Consider the following 11,966-nt stretch of genomic DNA (forward strand, 5'->3'; position numbering starts at 1 on the left):
CAAGAAGAGCCATGTCGTGTGCCAGGATAACCTGACCTTACCAGATTTCCTCAAGCCAAATTTCTAATGTGCTAAATCCTATCCAATGCCCCTGAAGACCTTTCTAGAGACACAATATTTATTGGCTGCTGTCCACCCTATTAAATTTTTAATGGAAAAAATGGAAATGGAAAGGGAAAAAAAAAAGACAAAATTCATGTCATGATGACAGCCAAAAATGTGACTGCAACTACTAAATGTTGATTTTTGTTAAGTTGTTATCATTTCTACAGCCATGACAAAAAAAAACCTGAGAAAACCTGTTTCAGACTATGAAGATCCCATTCAAACATCCTGGCTGGCTAATTCTAAACTTTGGTCATCTTTGATATTTCCCCCTTCAGTACCAAAATGCTCCTGACAAAGTACTGAAAAGAGACAAGTAGATTCAAATTCTTCTAGGGCTTAACCCCACTGCACTGAAATTAGCATGAGTTTTGCTCCTGACTTCAGCCCTGACAGAACAAGAAACATTCTCAAGCCAAAGGCATGGGGAAAAGCTTTTCTAAAACTTTCTTTACATGCTTGCACTCTCCTTGGTCCTAGAGATTTCTGTTAGCTTTCAGAAAGCTGAAGGCATAAATGGGCAGCACATTCTACCATGTATCTATCCAATCTCATGGCTGGTGAAAAACAAGTAGAGCATTTTTTTTTTTCCTCTTTATCAAAAAGAAACACAATTCTCTGAGAAGGAACATACCTTCTACAGATTGGGAAAGCTCACATAGGAAAGATTCTGGTCTTTGCTATTTCAAGTTTTGCAAGTGCAAGGGAAATTAGAACCGCATCAGCTTTTCCCAGTAACAAAACAGGAGACTCCTTCATCTTTGAACATCATGATGCTGGACTTTGACAATGCAAAGCCCAGAGAAGGGCAGTCCTGTTCTAGTTTCCAAAATGAACCAGCTGTTTTCAAAAGAGAACAACTCTTTCTCAAGAGTGGAGATCAAGTGCAAAATTTATTGGCTCTGCAGGGAGCCAGTCATCCTGAATTAAGAGACCTCCACTTAAGAACCTCCAAGAGATGTCTGTGATGCATAAGACTACAAAGCTATTCATTCCTCAGATATTATTGCTTCACTCCCCTTTTCTACCTGAAGCACCTTACTTGATAGAAAGCATCCCCAAAGAATAACAGAAATGCAGCTATCTTCTTTCATCTGACTTTCCAATTTACACAAAGTAGTAAGGAACAGAGCACATGGACCACATGGGCTAACTCATTTCTCAGTGGCTCTACAAAGGTAAACCCTGAGAGACAAAGTGTCAGTCCTCTTCTTCTGTCGGAGCTCCAGAAGTCTAACATACTCCGTATCAGCATCCACAAGAATAGCTTTGTATTTCTGGAAACACCAAGCATTGCATCTTTTCCAAGGAGGCTTGCACATATTATCTCTTCCCCTATGAATGCAATACAGTTTGCCAGCACCCTATAGACATGAATATAGCTATGATCAAGGGGTGATCTGGAACAGAACCATTTAACCACAAATCCATTTCCTGAATGGACAAGGTCACCAGTGTAATTACTCCAGGGTAAAGTCACTAATGCCCAGGGGATTCAGTGATCAAAATCCCCTCAGAACTCACAGATATTTGTTTCAAGAGATTCCCCCATTTCAATTATAAGAGCATTGCAGTATCGCAGCAAAGCAATTTTGTACTTTTTCTTGTTAAATGGCTGTTACAGAGTATCTGAGTTTCTCTTCATTCTGTATCACATGGCTTTTTTTTTTTTTTTTTGGTCCCACCAAAGGATGTATAGGTTAATCTCTGTCAAAATAACTTTCAGCACCTGCACACAGGTCTTCGAAAGAAAAACACTGGGTTTTGAAGATGACTGATGCCTTCAAACCAGAAGTGTGTTTGCAACACTGCTTTGTGCATGGCCAAAGCATTTGCACCAGAGGGGAGAGTATGGAGCTCTAGACATGGTAATACACCACGGCACAGGTGACTGATTCACAAAAACCTCTCTTCCACGTACCTGGAAACCCCCAGGACAACCTTCCTCAGCTGGATCACAGCATCTGAAGGTATTTTCACTTAGAAGTAGCAACACAAGCCTCCATCAACATCTCCCTTCCAAGCCTCTCTCAAACATTTGCAGAGAGGCTTAAACCCCAAGGAAGTCTAGTGTCAGTTGGTTGGAATGGTAGAAGCCAACGGATTAAGGCCTAATGGTCTGGCCCTTTTAAAAAAAGTGTAGAAATAAGGAGAGGTCCTGGTTTAATCCTACAGGGTGGTTAAATACTAATTCTGTTCTTGCTCTGAGAGACAAAGACAGAAAAACTGCCAGGCTTGCCAAAACCTGCCTCCGGACACATTCAAGCTCCCACTGAATTGCCCTAACAGAGCCCTTTCCTCCAAGGAAAGTTGTCCTACCCATCGTAGGCTGAAGAATGGGGAACAGAAGTGGGACTTTATGAATGGAAAAGTACCGGGACCCTCAAATGCCAGCACCTAAATTTGCCCACTGCCTAGAGATTCCAGTGAATCAGAGAGCAGAGAAACTTGCTGCTATCATAAGCAAAGGATCACCACTTTGAATCATGGAATCAGTTATGTTGGAAAAGATCTTTTTAAGACCATTAAGTCCAACATTTACCCCAGGACGGCCAATCCACCACTAAACCATGTCACTAAATGCTTGGTTTGTGGTGAGCTGGTATGAGTAAATTTAAGACCTGACTTGAAAGCCAAAAAGATTTTTAATTCTTCTTTCCTAGTTAAGAGGAGAAAAATACATGTTTGAGACGATAAATTGGGAAGTATCATGTTCTCTCATCCTCCACACCTCATTTGCACAGTTTAACTTGGAAATCCTTGGGCAGAGACCACAACTGAAATAAATAGGACCTTGGCCTCCAACACCCAAGAATCTGAACAGCCGCTGCCCAATTCCCAACTATTTTCCACTGTGCTAAATAATCATTAAATTAAAGGCAATAAATAAAACACCATAATGCATTTTGCAAATCCTAGCTCTCCAAATATTAGCTTATGGAAGAAGTTGGTTCTAGGAAGGTTGTGGGTTGTTTATTAGACAGTGGAAGGAGAAAGAAGAACAACACCAGGTCATTTGTTTTAAAAACGAAGACGGAGGTTGAGGAAAGGATAAAAAGACAAAAGTGGACAAAAATAACCAAATATGGAAGAAAGAACACAAATTAACCAGGCTTGAAAGGAGTTAGTAAAGCAAAGCAAGACACAGAGACTAAAGTTAATTACTTTTGACACGATACAGATCATCTGGTTTAATTTCAGGCAGCATGCACTCTAGGCTGGCCATCCTGAATGGCCAGGGGAAAAGAAAGTAACTCTCCCCTCTAGGTCCCTTTGCCAAGTCTGGGCTGTGTGCTCTGTCCAAGATCTCTCTTTCTTTGCTCTCAGAGAGAGAGGGGGAGAGGAGAGAAAAACACAGTTAACCACCTGTCAGGGCTGAGGACACAATAAGGCAGCCCCTAAAAGAGCTTTTCATGCATGCGTAATATATTTGTTCAGCTATTCACTTAATGAAGCTGATAAATGTGATGCGAAACAATAGTCAAGTTAATCTATTTAGTAAAATGTTTTGAGACTTTCAGGCAATGTTAAGGAGGGTAGTGTGTTCGAGGACATTTTCATTTCAATACGCTCATCTCTCCCCTCTTAGGGGGGGTTCAAGCAACCTATGTGAAAATAATTTCTTATAAATGTGTCTTTAATGGGTTTAATTCACCCTTGCCAGCTGTTTTTTTAGCTATTTTGTAAGAGCAAAACAAACGCGCCAGGCTTGGAAAGCTAGTTAAAATTAGTTTCGGTCACTGAGGCCAAGCTATATTTCCTGCAAACCATCTGCTTGATTGGCACAATAGAAGGATTTTCAAGAAAAGGAGGGGGGATCTAGAAGAGCTTTGAACGAACCAACAGTTACTGTTCCTTCTGCCTGAATTCTAAAGGTGAAGCCTTAGGTGTCTTAATATCCCTTCTCTCCGCGGCTTCCATTCAAGCTCTTGGCGAGCTCCATGAGCATCGTTAGTGAGCTCGGGGATAGCGCAACCCTCCCTGGGAGAAAAGAGAAGGGAAGAAACCCCCAAACATAGAAAAAACTAAACAAAAAGCGCACACACGTTTTTCCTCCGCAGCTTTGGAGAACGAGAAGCTGCAGGATGGCTGGGGGGAGGGGGGGGGTGGGGGTGGGGGGGAAGGGTGAAGGGGGAAGGAGGGGTAAAGGAAGAGTTTGGGGCCCTCCCGACTGCAGGATGGCTGGTAAAAAGAGGGGGATAGAGGTGGGAATCTGGGGTCCCCCTGGCTACGGGTAAAAGAAAGGGGGGGTGAGGTGTGAATTTAGTTTCACCGTGACTGCGGATGGGTGGTAAAATGACAGGGTCCTCCTGGCTGCGGGACGGCTGGGAAAAAGGAGAGGGGATGGGAAGCTGGGGTCCCCCTGTCTGCAGGATGTGTGAGAAAGGGGAAGGGGGTGGGAATTTGGGTTCATCATAGGTGCGGGATGGCTGGGAAAGGGCGGGAGGAATTCAGGTTGACCCTGGCTGCGGGAATGATGGCAAAAAAGTGTGTGTGTGGGGGGGGGGGGGGAATTTGGGTTCACCGCGGCTGCAGATGGGTGGTAAATAAAAGCAGGGTCCCCCTGGCTTCGAGATGGCTGGGAAAGAGGAGAGGGGATGGAAATTTGGGTTCACCGTTGCTGCGGGATGGCTGGGGAAGGGGAAGTAGGGCCGTGATTGAGACGTCCGTGTGCCGGGGCCGAGATCGGCTCCGCTCCTCCGGGAGGAGGCTGGTCCAGCCCCGGCCCTCCGGCCCTCCGGATTTGAAGTGCTGCCTCTCCCAATTTCATGCGGATTACCGGCCTCGGAGAGGGACACACGCAGGCTCCGAGCCCTATTTCCTCCCCTACCCCTCTCCCGGCCGGTTTGGGTGTCCCGTCGTTCCTCCCCCTCTCTGTCTTCGTCATCCCCCCCCCCCCCCCCCCCCCCCCCCCCGCCTTTTTTAAGCAACAAAGTGACTTTTAAGAAATAAATTTGAAGATGATAACGACATTAAAATGAATGGCAGGAAGCACAAAACGGCATGAGCATAGGTCAAACGGCATTAGTCACAGGTTTTATCCTGAGACATTAGAATTCCCTCTCTTAAACGATCACTGCCTTTGAAAAGAAACTTCCAAAGGAGATCACTTAAAATAAGATCCTTTCGTCTGATTTCTTGGTTTCTTATGGTCTATCTTCCCTTTCAATAGATGTCTAGTCACTTTTGCCTTGGTGCTTAAGGAATTCTTTATGAGTGTGCTCAAACGCATCGAAAGGAACGGGGTCCACGTGTGCCCCAGCATGCGTTTGACCCAACCTTCCAGAAAGTGTCAGACCCTCTTTCTTAAAACCAGAGAAATTAGCAGCAGTTGGTCTATAGTGAGGCAAAATGCCCCCGATGTATATGTAGAGAAAGGAGTACATCATCTCAAAGGAAACGTATAACGACTGTAAAAAAACCCGGAGTATTCCCGGAGCTGCAGCGTCGGGAAATGCCGGGATGGGAGGGAGCGAGATGGGGGGGTGCCTGTTAATTATTTTCTTGGGAAAGCCTTGTTTGCTTTTCCCATTCCCTACCTTCCCACTCCCTTGCTATATTAACACCTTCAGAGCAGTCGTTTGTAACAACAGGCTTGAGAGAACGCCGGACTCCAGCGAGATTTGATTTCCAAGTGATAAAAGGTCTGCGGACATTCTGCAGATGCTCAACTGCTGGCGGCCAGCGTAAAGCACGGGGAAAGCTTGTCAGGATCATACAATTTCTAGGGCTGATTCCGACCCCCCTAATAAATACCTTTTTAATTTGAACCAAGGGAGAGATTTAACAGACTTTCTTTCTTCCCTAATGTGATATAAATCGCAGATGCACTTTTATTGAATGGTTAAAGCATCGACATGGAGATAATCAACACAAAACGTCTGGACAAAAACCATCGAGAGAAATAAAGCTGGTTAATAAGATTTTTGAGAAAGCTTTGTGTTAAAAAGTAAAAAGGGAAAACAGCTGAAGGTGACAGTTAGTTCATGGTTAATAGGATAAAGACTGCATGGTTGAGCTGCACACTTCTGCTTGCAAAGGTTCAGCCACACCAAAAGGCTGAATAAGGCGCTTTTAAAACATAGGACATTTAACACATCTGTTATGAGCTTTAACAGAGAAATCAGGTAAAGCCACTCTCAATAGTTGCTTTCATCACCCAGTTCCAAAGGAAACGCGCCTGTTTCCGTATTTGCCACTACAAACAAAACCTCAGACATTAAAAAAAAAGAAAAAAATCCAACCAAACAAAACCCAAACTATTTTCTATTTTTCCGGTAAGACGATGTCATTTGGCTCCCATACCAAAGTTTAGGTTCTCGGCAGCACCGATCTGAACGCACCCCCCGCAATCCCGCACAAGCACGCAGAGAAAAAGCGACTTCAGGTGAATTTGGCAGCGTCGAGAAGGCTTCGAGCCACCATCACCAATAAACCCGAGACTAGTTCAGGCTGCTTTACCCTAAAGGATGCAAATGCTACAACAGTGTCTTAATTTTCACGGTGTGAGGGGAGGGATTTCCACTATATTTCAGGTTAAAAGGACCAACAGACAGAACTGAGGGGGCTGCTGTAGTCCCACAAAGCTCTTCAGATCTTTTCTGTGTTCAAGGTTTAGATTTTCTCGGAGCAGAGTCCTTACCCAGCTGCAGTAAGGTTTATATTTCAGTTCGGTACAGGCAAGCCTCTCACTTGAGCACACGCACGCAAGTATCTTAGGACACCACGATCTTCAAAGTAAAACTTAACACCCAAATTCGCTTTATACCGGACCTTTGGGATGCAGATAGAAAAATAACCCAGACTACAACCACAAATTTTGCAGTGCACTAGTAGCAAGCACAGGACACATTCAACCCACGGTAGGATCCGCTCCCCGAATATTGCCCCCCCAAAAGGGCTTAGTTCCACGTTTTCTAATTTATATTTTCTATTGCACAAGCCCCGCGCTTTTCTGAGGGCCGGCAGATAAGTTTATATGAATATTTATTGATTTATTTCCTAAACTCAGCAGGGGAGCCGCAAATAAATTTAGTGCTTTCTTTAAATAATTCCCTTTCTAAGAGGCAAGATGTCATTCGAAACTTTTAAATAGGCATTTAATTAGCCTGTGTGTGTTGCCTCTGAACAAAACCCTGCTGGGAGCCTTTGGAGCTGTATTCCAAAGAGGCGGTCAATATGCAAAATTGATGACTACACTTTCTTTGTGGCGGGGCCATTGTGCCCCGGTTGCTTATGAAGTCTAATCCAATCATAAATTGCAGTCCCGGACCAATGGAGAAGCCCGGAGCTCACCCTGAATGAAGCTCAAGTGGAGAACTTTGTTGAACCCCATTGTTGGGGCTGTCACTTTTGAAAGAGCCCCAGCGGGGCTGACCAGTATAAAACCCACCGTCCAGGAGGAAGGGGCAGAGAGAACCCCGACAGGCTCGCTGTAGCAGGATCTTTACTAGAAGAGGTTTCAAAGCAGAAAACAAAAAGCAGACAGACAAATAAACAAACAGGGGAGAGGCCCCGACCCCGCTCCGCGGACGGCCCCGGTGATGATGTTCCCTAGCCTCATCGCTCCACCGGCCGTGTACCCCAGCCTCCTCCGGCCGACCCCAACCCTCACCCTGCCGCAGTCGCTGCAGTCCGCTTTTTCCAGCCATTCCAGCTTCCTGATAGAAGATTTGATCCGGATCAGCAGGCCCACCAGCTACCTGCCCACCAGGACTGCTCCCCCTGCCAGCATGTCCCCCCCCGCCGCGGCGGCCAGGACGGACTCGGGCACTCCGGAGCTGACCAACCCAGCCGCCGGCTCCAGGAGGATCTGCTCGCCACAGACTTCCAGCAGCGACTCCACTTTCCTCAAGTTTGGAGTCAACGCCATCCTCTCCTCTGCTCCCCGCGCCGGTAAGCGGCTCCCGGACTCCCCCATTCCCATCCCCGCGGCTCCGCGGAACCCACCGCCTGCGGGAGAGCAGGAAGACAAGGGTAGGAAGGGAGGGGAGGACCGAGCACAGCCCCTCTGCATCGCCCGTATTTAAGAACTAGGGGCAGCGCTGACAGACGGCCGATCGGTGGGACGAGAGGAGCGGGCAGGTGGGGGGCAGACACCGGGGGTGTCAACAGGGCTCCCGACCGACTCTGCCCTCTCGGGTGCCTCTTTGCTGGCATAACCATCGCAGCAAAAGCACTGCTTTCCCCAGGGCTCAGTCTGGCTCTTTATTTTGGGGGACTGAAAATCACCACCTGCATCTGTCCCCAGACCAAGTGACAACCCCAACCGTACCCACTCCAGCCGGTGGTAACCCTCTGCTTAATTTCTTTTATTTAGTAGAAACTTCTCCTGCGTTGCTCCAGAGCGTCCCTCCAAAGACTTTTTCCTTCCCGTACTTTGAAGGATCCTTCCAGCCCTTTATCCGATCTTCCTATTTCCCAGGTAGGTCTTTAAAAGTCTCTCTTTGAAAGGGTGGACCCCCCTTCTCCCCTCCCGGGCACAGCTCGATGATATTTCTCCATCAGTCCGTGTCCCCCCCGGGGATTACGCTCTAGTCAGAGGTTGGAAGGAGTACAACATTCACCCGTCAGGCGCGCCAATTTGATGCCCGATTTAGCATAGGCAGTGACTGCTTGACATTCCCCTGCCCGCTCCGCCCGCTGACGGGCAAATTAACCAGGATTGTCACGGTCCCGAGGCGACGAGGCTCCACTGCTTCCTCCTCCTCCCGGGGCCGCGCCGCCGCTTTCAGCACCACGAGGGACCGGTCAGCTCCCTGCTGCGCTCCCCACTCGCGCAGCAGCCCGGGCCCCGGCTCCGAGCCGGCGGAGGGGTGGCAGGAGGTAGGGGGGGGTGTTGGCGGGGTTGCACTCCTCGTTCCCCGTCAGCCGCTCCCCGCCCTGTACCTCCCTAGAGCCATCCCAAACCCTTTATCCCCCGCCGGGTTGGTGGCGGTTACAGGGGCATGGAGCTCACTGTTAAGGCTTCTCTCCTCCGTCTTCACCGCGGGCTAACCCTTCCCTCCTTTACCTCACTTCATCGCTTCTCCCTCAGCCCGTCCGCCGTGTTCAAACGGCTTGGTACCTGAGAGAAAGCAAGCTATGGCTGGGTGGGTGGGGGTGTCTGAGGTTCTTACAGCGTTGAAGTGTTATGATGCCGAGAGAGCAATTAAAATAAAATCTAATTACAAAAACAAGCTATTAATTTAAAAAAGAAAACAGGGGGAGGGAAAAAAAATAACCCAAGCTCTTCCATTCATCCTCCGGATAATGGAATTTGCTTCCTTTCTCCAGCATGTGAATAGCCTAACAAAAACAACTTGAGCTTTATAAATAGCTTTTCATGTCCATTTAATGAAAATGATTTGAGGAAAGAGACGATTGTGCCATCAGTATTCTCCCGAGGAGCCTGGCATGCCGTTGTGTTTAGTTTGAAAGTGTAAATCTCTTTTGTTCCAGTAATATATGGCGTTAGCTGCTTGTCCTCAGTCTTTTTCTGTTAGTTCATTACTACACAATTACCATTCACGCTTCATTAGCGTCTCTGTTTCTCTTGGGGAGGTTCCCCCCCCCCCCCATCCCCCCACCTCCCCTTTTTTTTTTAAGACGAAACTCTGCCCTTTTTATCATACCAATGCCATTGGGAACCAGGCAATGTGCTAATTAGCTGTTACTTTTCATGTCTTCTGATTCAATTCTCCAACTTTGGGGAAGGGAGGAGGGAGGAGGGGAGAAGAGATTAATATAAAAAGATGAATACTGATTGATCAAAACTGCATCTGAAGAGGAACGGTTTTGTTCGGAATCAGAAAAGTCCTCATTTTCATCTCGAGCATAATAAAGAATCTGAAATAAAAGGGCCTGAAAAAAAAATAATCCAATGCTTCTGAGCAGGAGGGAAAGATGTTTTATTATACCTCTATCTTAGCTGGTACGCCTCACTTTGCCTTTTCAGGCCAGAGACCTTTGAATCTCTCAACAAAACCAGCCACTATTGATCCATTTTACACATTTGAGTTCATAAATCTAATCCCAGCAATCACTGGCTGAAAGGGGGTGCTTAGTTAAGACTAAAGCTCCTTTTCACAGCCCCAGGTTGATGGCTGCCCTCCCAAAGGGCAGGGAGGGGGCAGTGGGGGGCTGGTCTTGCTCTGCTCAGTGCTGTGTGTCCCCCACCTTCAGCAGCTGCCTCCACCGTGGTCCCCATCCCCGGCACCTTCTCCTGGCCACTGGCCGCCCGTGGCAAACCCCGGCGGGGCATGCTACGTCGAGCTGTCTTCTCCGACGTGCAGCGCAAGGCACTGGAGAAGATGTTCCAGAAGCAGAAGTACATCAGCAAACCTGACAGGAAGAAGCTGGCAGCCAAGCTGGGCCTCAAGGACTCACAGGTGAGGGGTGTATGAAGTGGGGAGCTGGATTCTCCACCCCGGGGATCAGCTTGGGAGAAGGGGATGGGAGCAGGGAGAACTGTCCGTGACCAGGAGAAAGCACAAAGCAAGTTGCAGAGCCATGAGCATCAACAGAGCCAAAACAGCTGCAAAATTCCCAGCTGGCTGATTAGGACAGGACAGACCGTGGTATTGTTACCTACCCTGACCAATCTCCTAGGGTCCCAAAAGGTCAGGATCTGTCATTCCTGCTAGCTTCAGTATGGGCATGAGCACAGTATTGAGGGGGCAACCAAAGGCCTTTTTTTGGATCCTGTTTCACTGAACTGTTTCATTCCTGTGTCACTTCATCCCTCAGGTGAAGATCTGGTTCCAGAACAGGAGGATGAAGTGGAGGAACTCCAAAGAAAGAGAGCTCCTATCTTCTGGTGGCTGCAGAGAGCAGACCCTACCTACCAAGTTCAACCCTCACCCAGACCTCAGTGATGTAGGCAAGAAATGTTCAGGAGAGGAGGAAGAGGAAGAAGAAGTTCTCCCTGTGTGCTCACCCAGCCCCCAGCATCCCTTAAGCTACCACCAGTCCCCAGAACATCTACACTTGAGGGACAGACTGGACTCCCACATGTCTCCTTCTCCATCCCATTCTAGCAGTCCCAGCAAACCTTCAGACTTCTCAGACTCAGAGGAAGAGGATGATGAAGGCGAAGTGGAAGAAGAGGAGATAACAGTCTCTTAAATCACCTGCTTGCCCCAACCATCACATGTGGTCATTGCAAAGATTTGAATAAAATCAAGTGCTATAAATTGAAGAGGTGATGTCCCACCCAATCGTCCACATGCTTCACCAGTGCAGGTTCTTTATCACATAGCTGCAAGACTTCCTACTTATGGGTATTCCTTACTCTTTGCCCCATGTGGAGGTTATCATATTCATAACATCTGCTACCATTTTTATAACGCTGGCTGCTTTATAATCAACATATGCTCAATAACCCTTCTCCCCAAACCAGGCATCAGCAGCTCCTTGCTTCATGGCAGGGAGGAAAGTGTAGCCTTTTGGGAGGGAAACTCCCTGCTCCCCTCAGATAAGAAACAACAAAAAATACAATATAGATGTTGTGGCCATTTTTACTGCCTTTCAAGTGAATTTCCAACTACTATTAAGATTTCAAAGACCCAGGGACTGGTCTGATGTCGCAACCCTCCCTCAAAGTAAACACAGGGGGACACAAATCAAACACTGCTTCCCTTCTCTCCCCCAATATACTTGTCCAACAGACCCATTAAAACCCCTGGAATAACTTCTAAGGTGTAATCTAAGCGTGCCTTGTATAATGGAAGCCTTATCTATTTATATATTTTTCATTGTAATTTATACATTGATACTACATCCCAAGCACTGTCTAACCCACCTTTTCATCCCCCCCCAGGCTTTTGCTTATTTTCCACTTTGCTTCTGCTATCCATGGTGTGGACAGAGAAAAGTGGATA

The 11,966-nt window shown here is 47.2% G+C and overlaps 1 protein-coding gene across 1 annotated transcript; it reads left to right on the forward strand.

The window, feature by feature from the left end:
• The first annotated feature begins 7,057 nt into the window (after window positions 1-7,057).
• Window positions 7,058-11,643, forward strand: DBX1 (developing brain homeobox 1). The gene is made up of 4 exons (XM_057414395.1): window positions 7,058-8,001; window positions 8,429-8,530; window positions 10,273-10,475; window positions 10,834-11,643. Exons 1-4 carry the CDS (start codon window positions 7,650-7,652, stop codon window positions 11,209-11,211), a joined length of 1,035 nt encoding a protein of 344 aa, XP_057270378.1. The 5' UTR covers window positions 7,058-7,649; the 3' UTR covers window positions 11,212-11,643.
• Window positions 11,644-11,966: the final 323 nt, after the last annotated feature.

This window comes from Pezoporus wallicus, unplaced genomic scaffold, assembly GCF_028554395.1.
Source record: "Pezoporus wallicus isolate ANWC-B61680 ecotype Strahan unplaced genomic scaffold, APGP_CSIRO_Pwel_v1 contig_5967, whole genome shotgun sequence".
NCBI classification, from domain to species: domain Eukaryota; kingdom Metazoa; phylum Chordata; class Aves; order Psittaciformes; family Psittacidae; genus Pezoporus; species Pezoporus wallicus.

Excerpts from the sequence above, each read along its gene's own strand:
- DBX1 (XM_057414395.1), top strand. The coding sequence starts at position 7,650 with ATGATGTTCCCTAGCCTCATCGCTCCACCGGCCGTGTACCCCAGCCTC. Across the intron at positions 8,531-10,272 it reads CCGATCTTCCTATTTCCCAG|CTGCCTCCACCGTGGTCCCC; the intron begins GTAGGTCTTTAA and ends CACCTTCAGCAG. Across the intron at positions 10,476-10,833 it reads TGGGCCTCAAGGACTCACAG|GTGAAGATCTGGTTCCAGAA; the intron begins GTGAGGGGTGTA and ends TTCATCCCTCAG.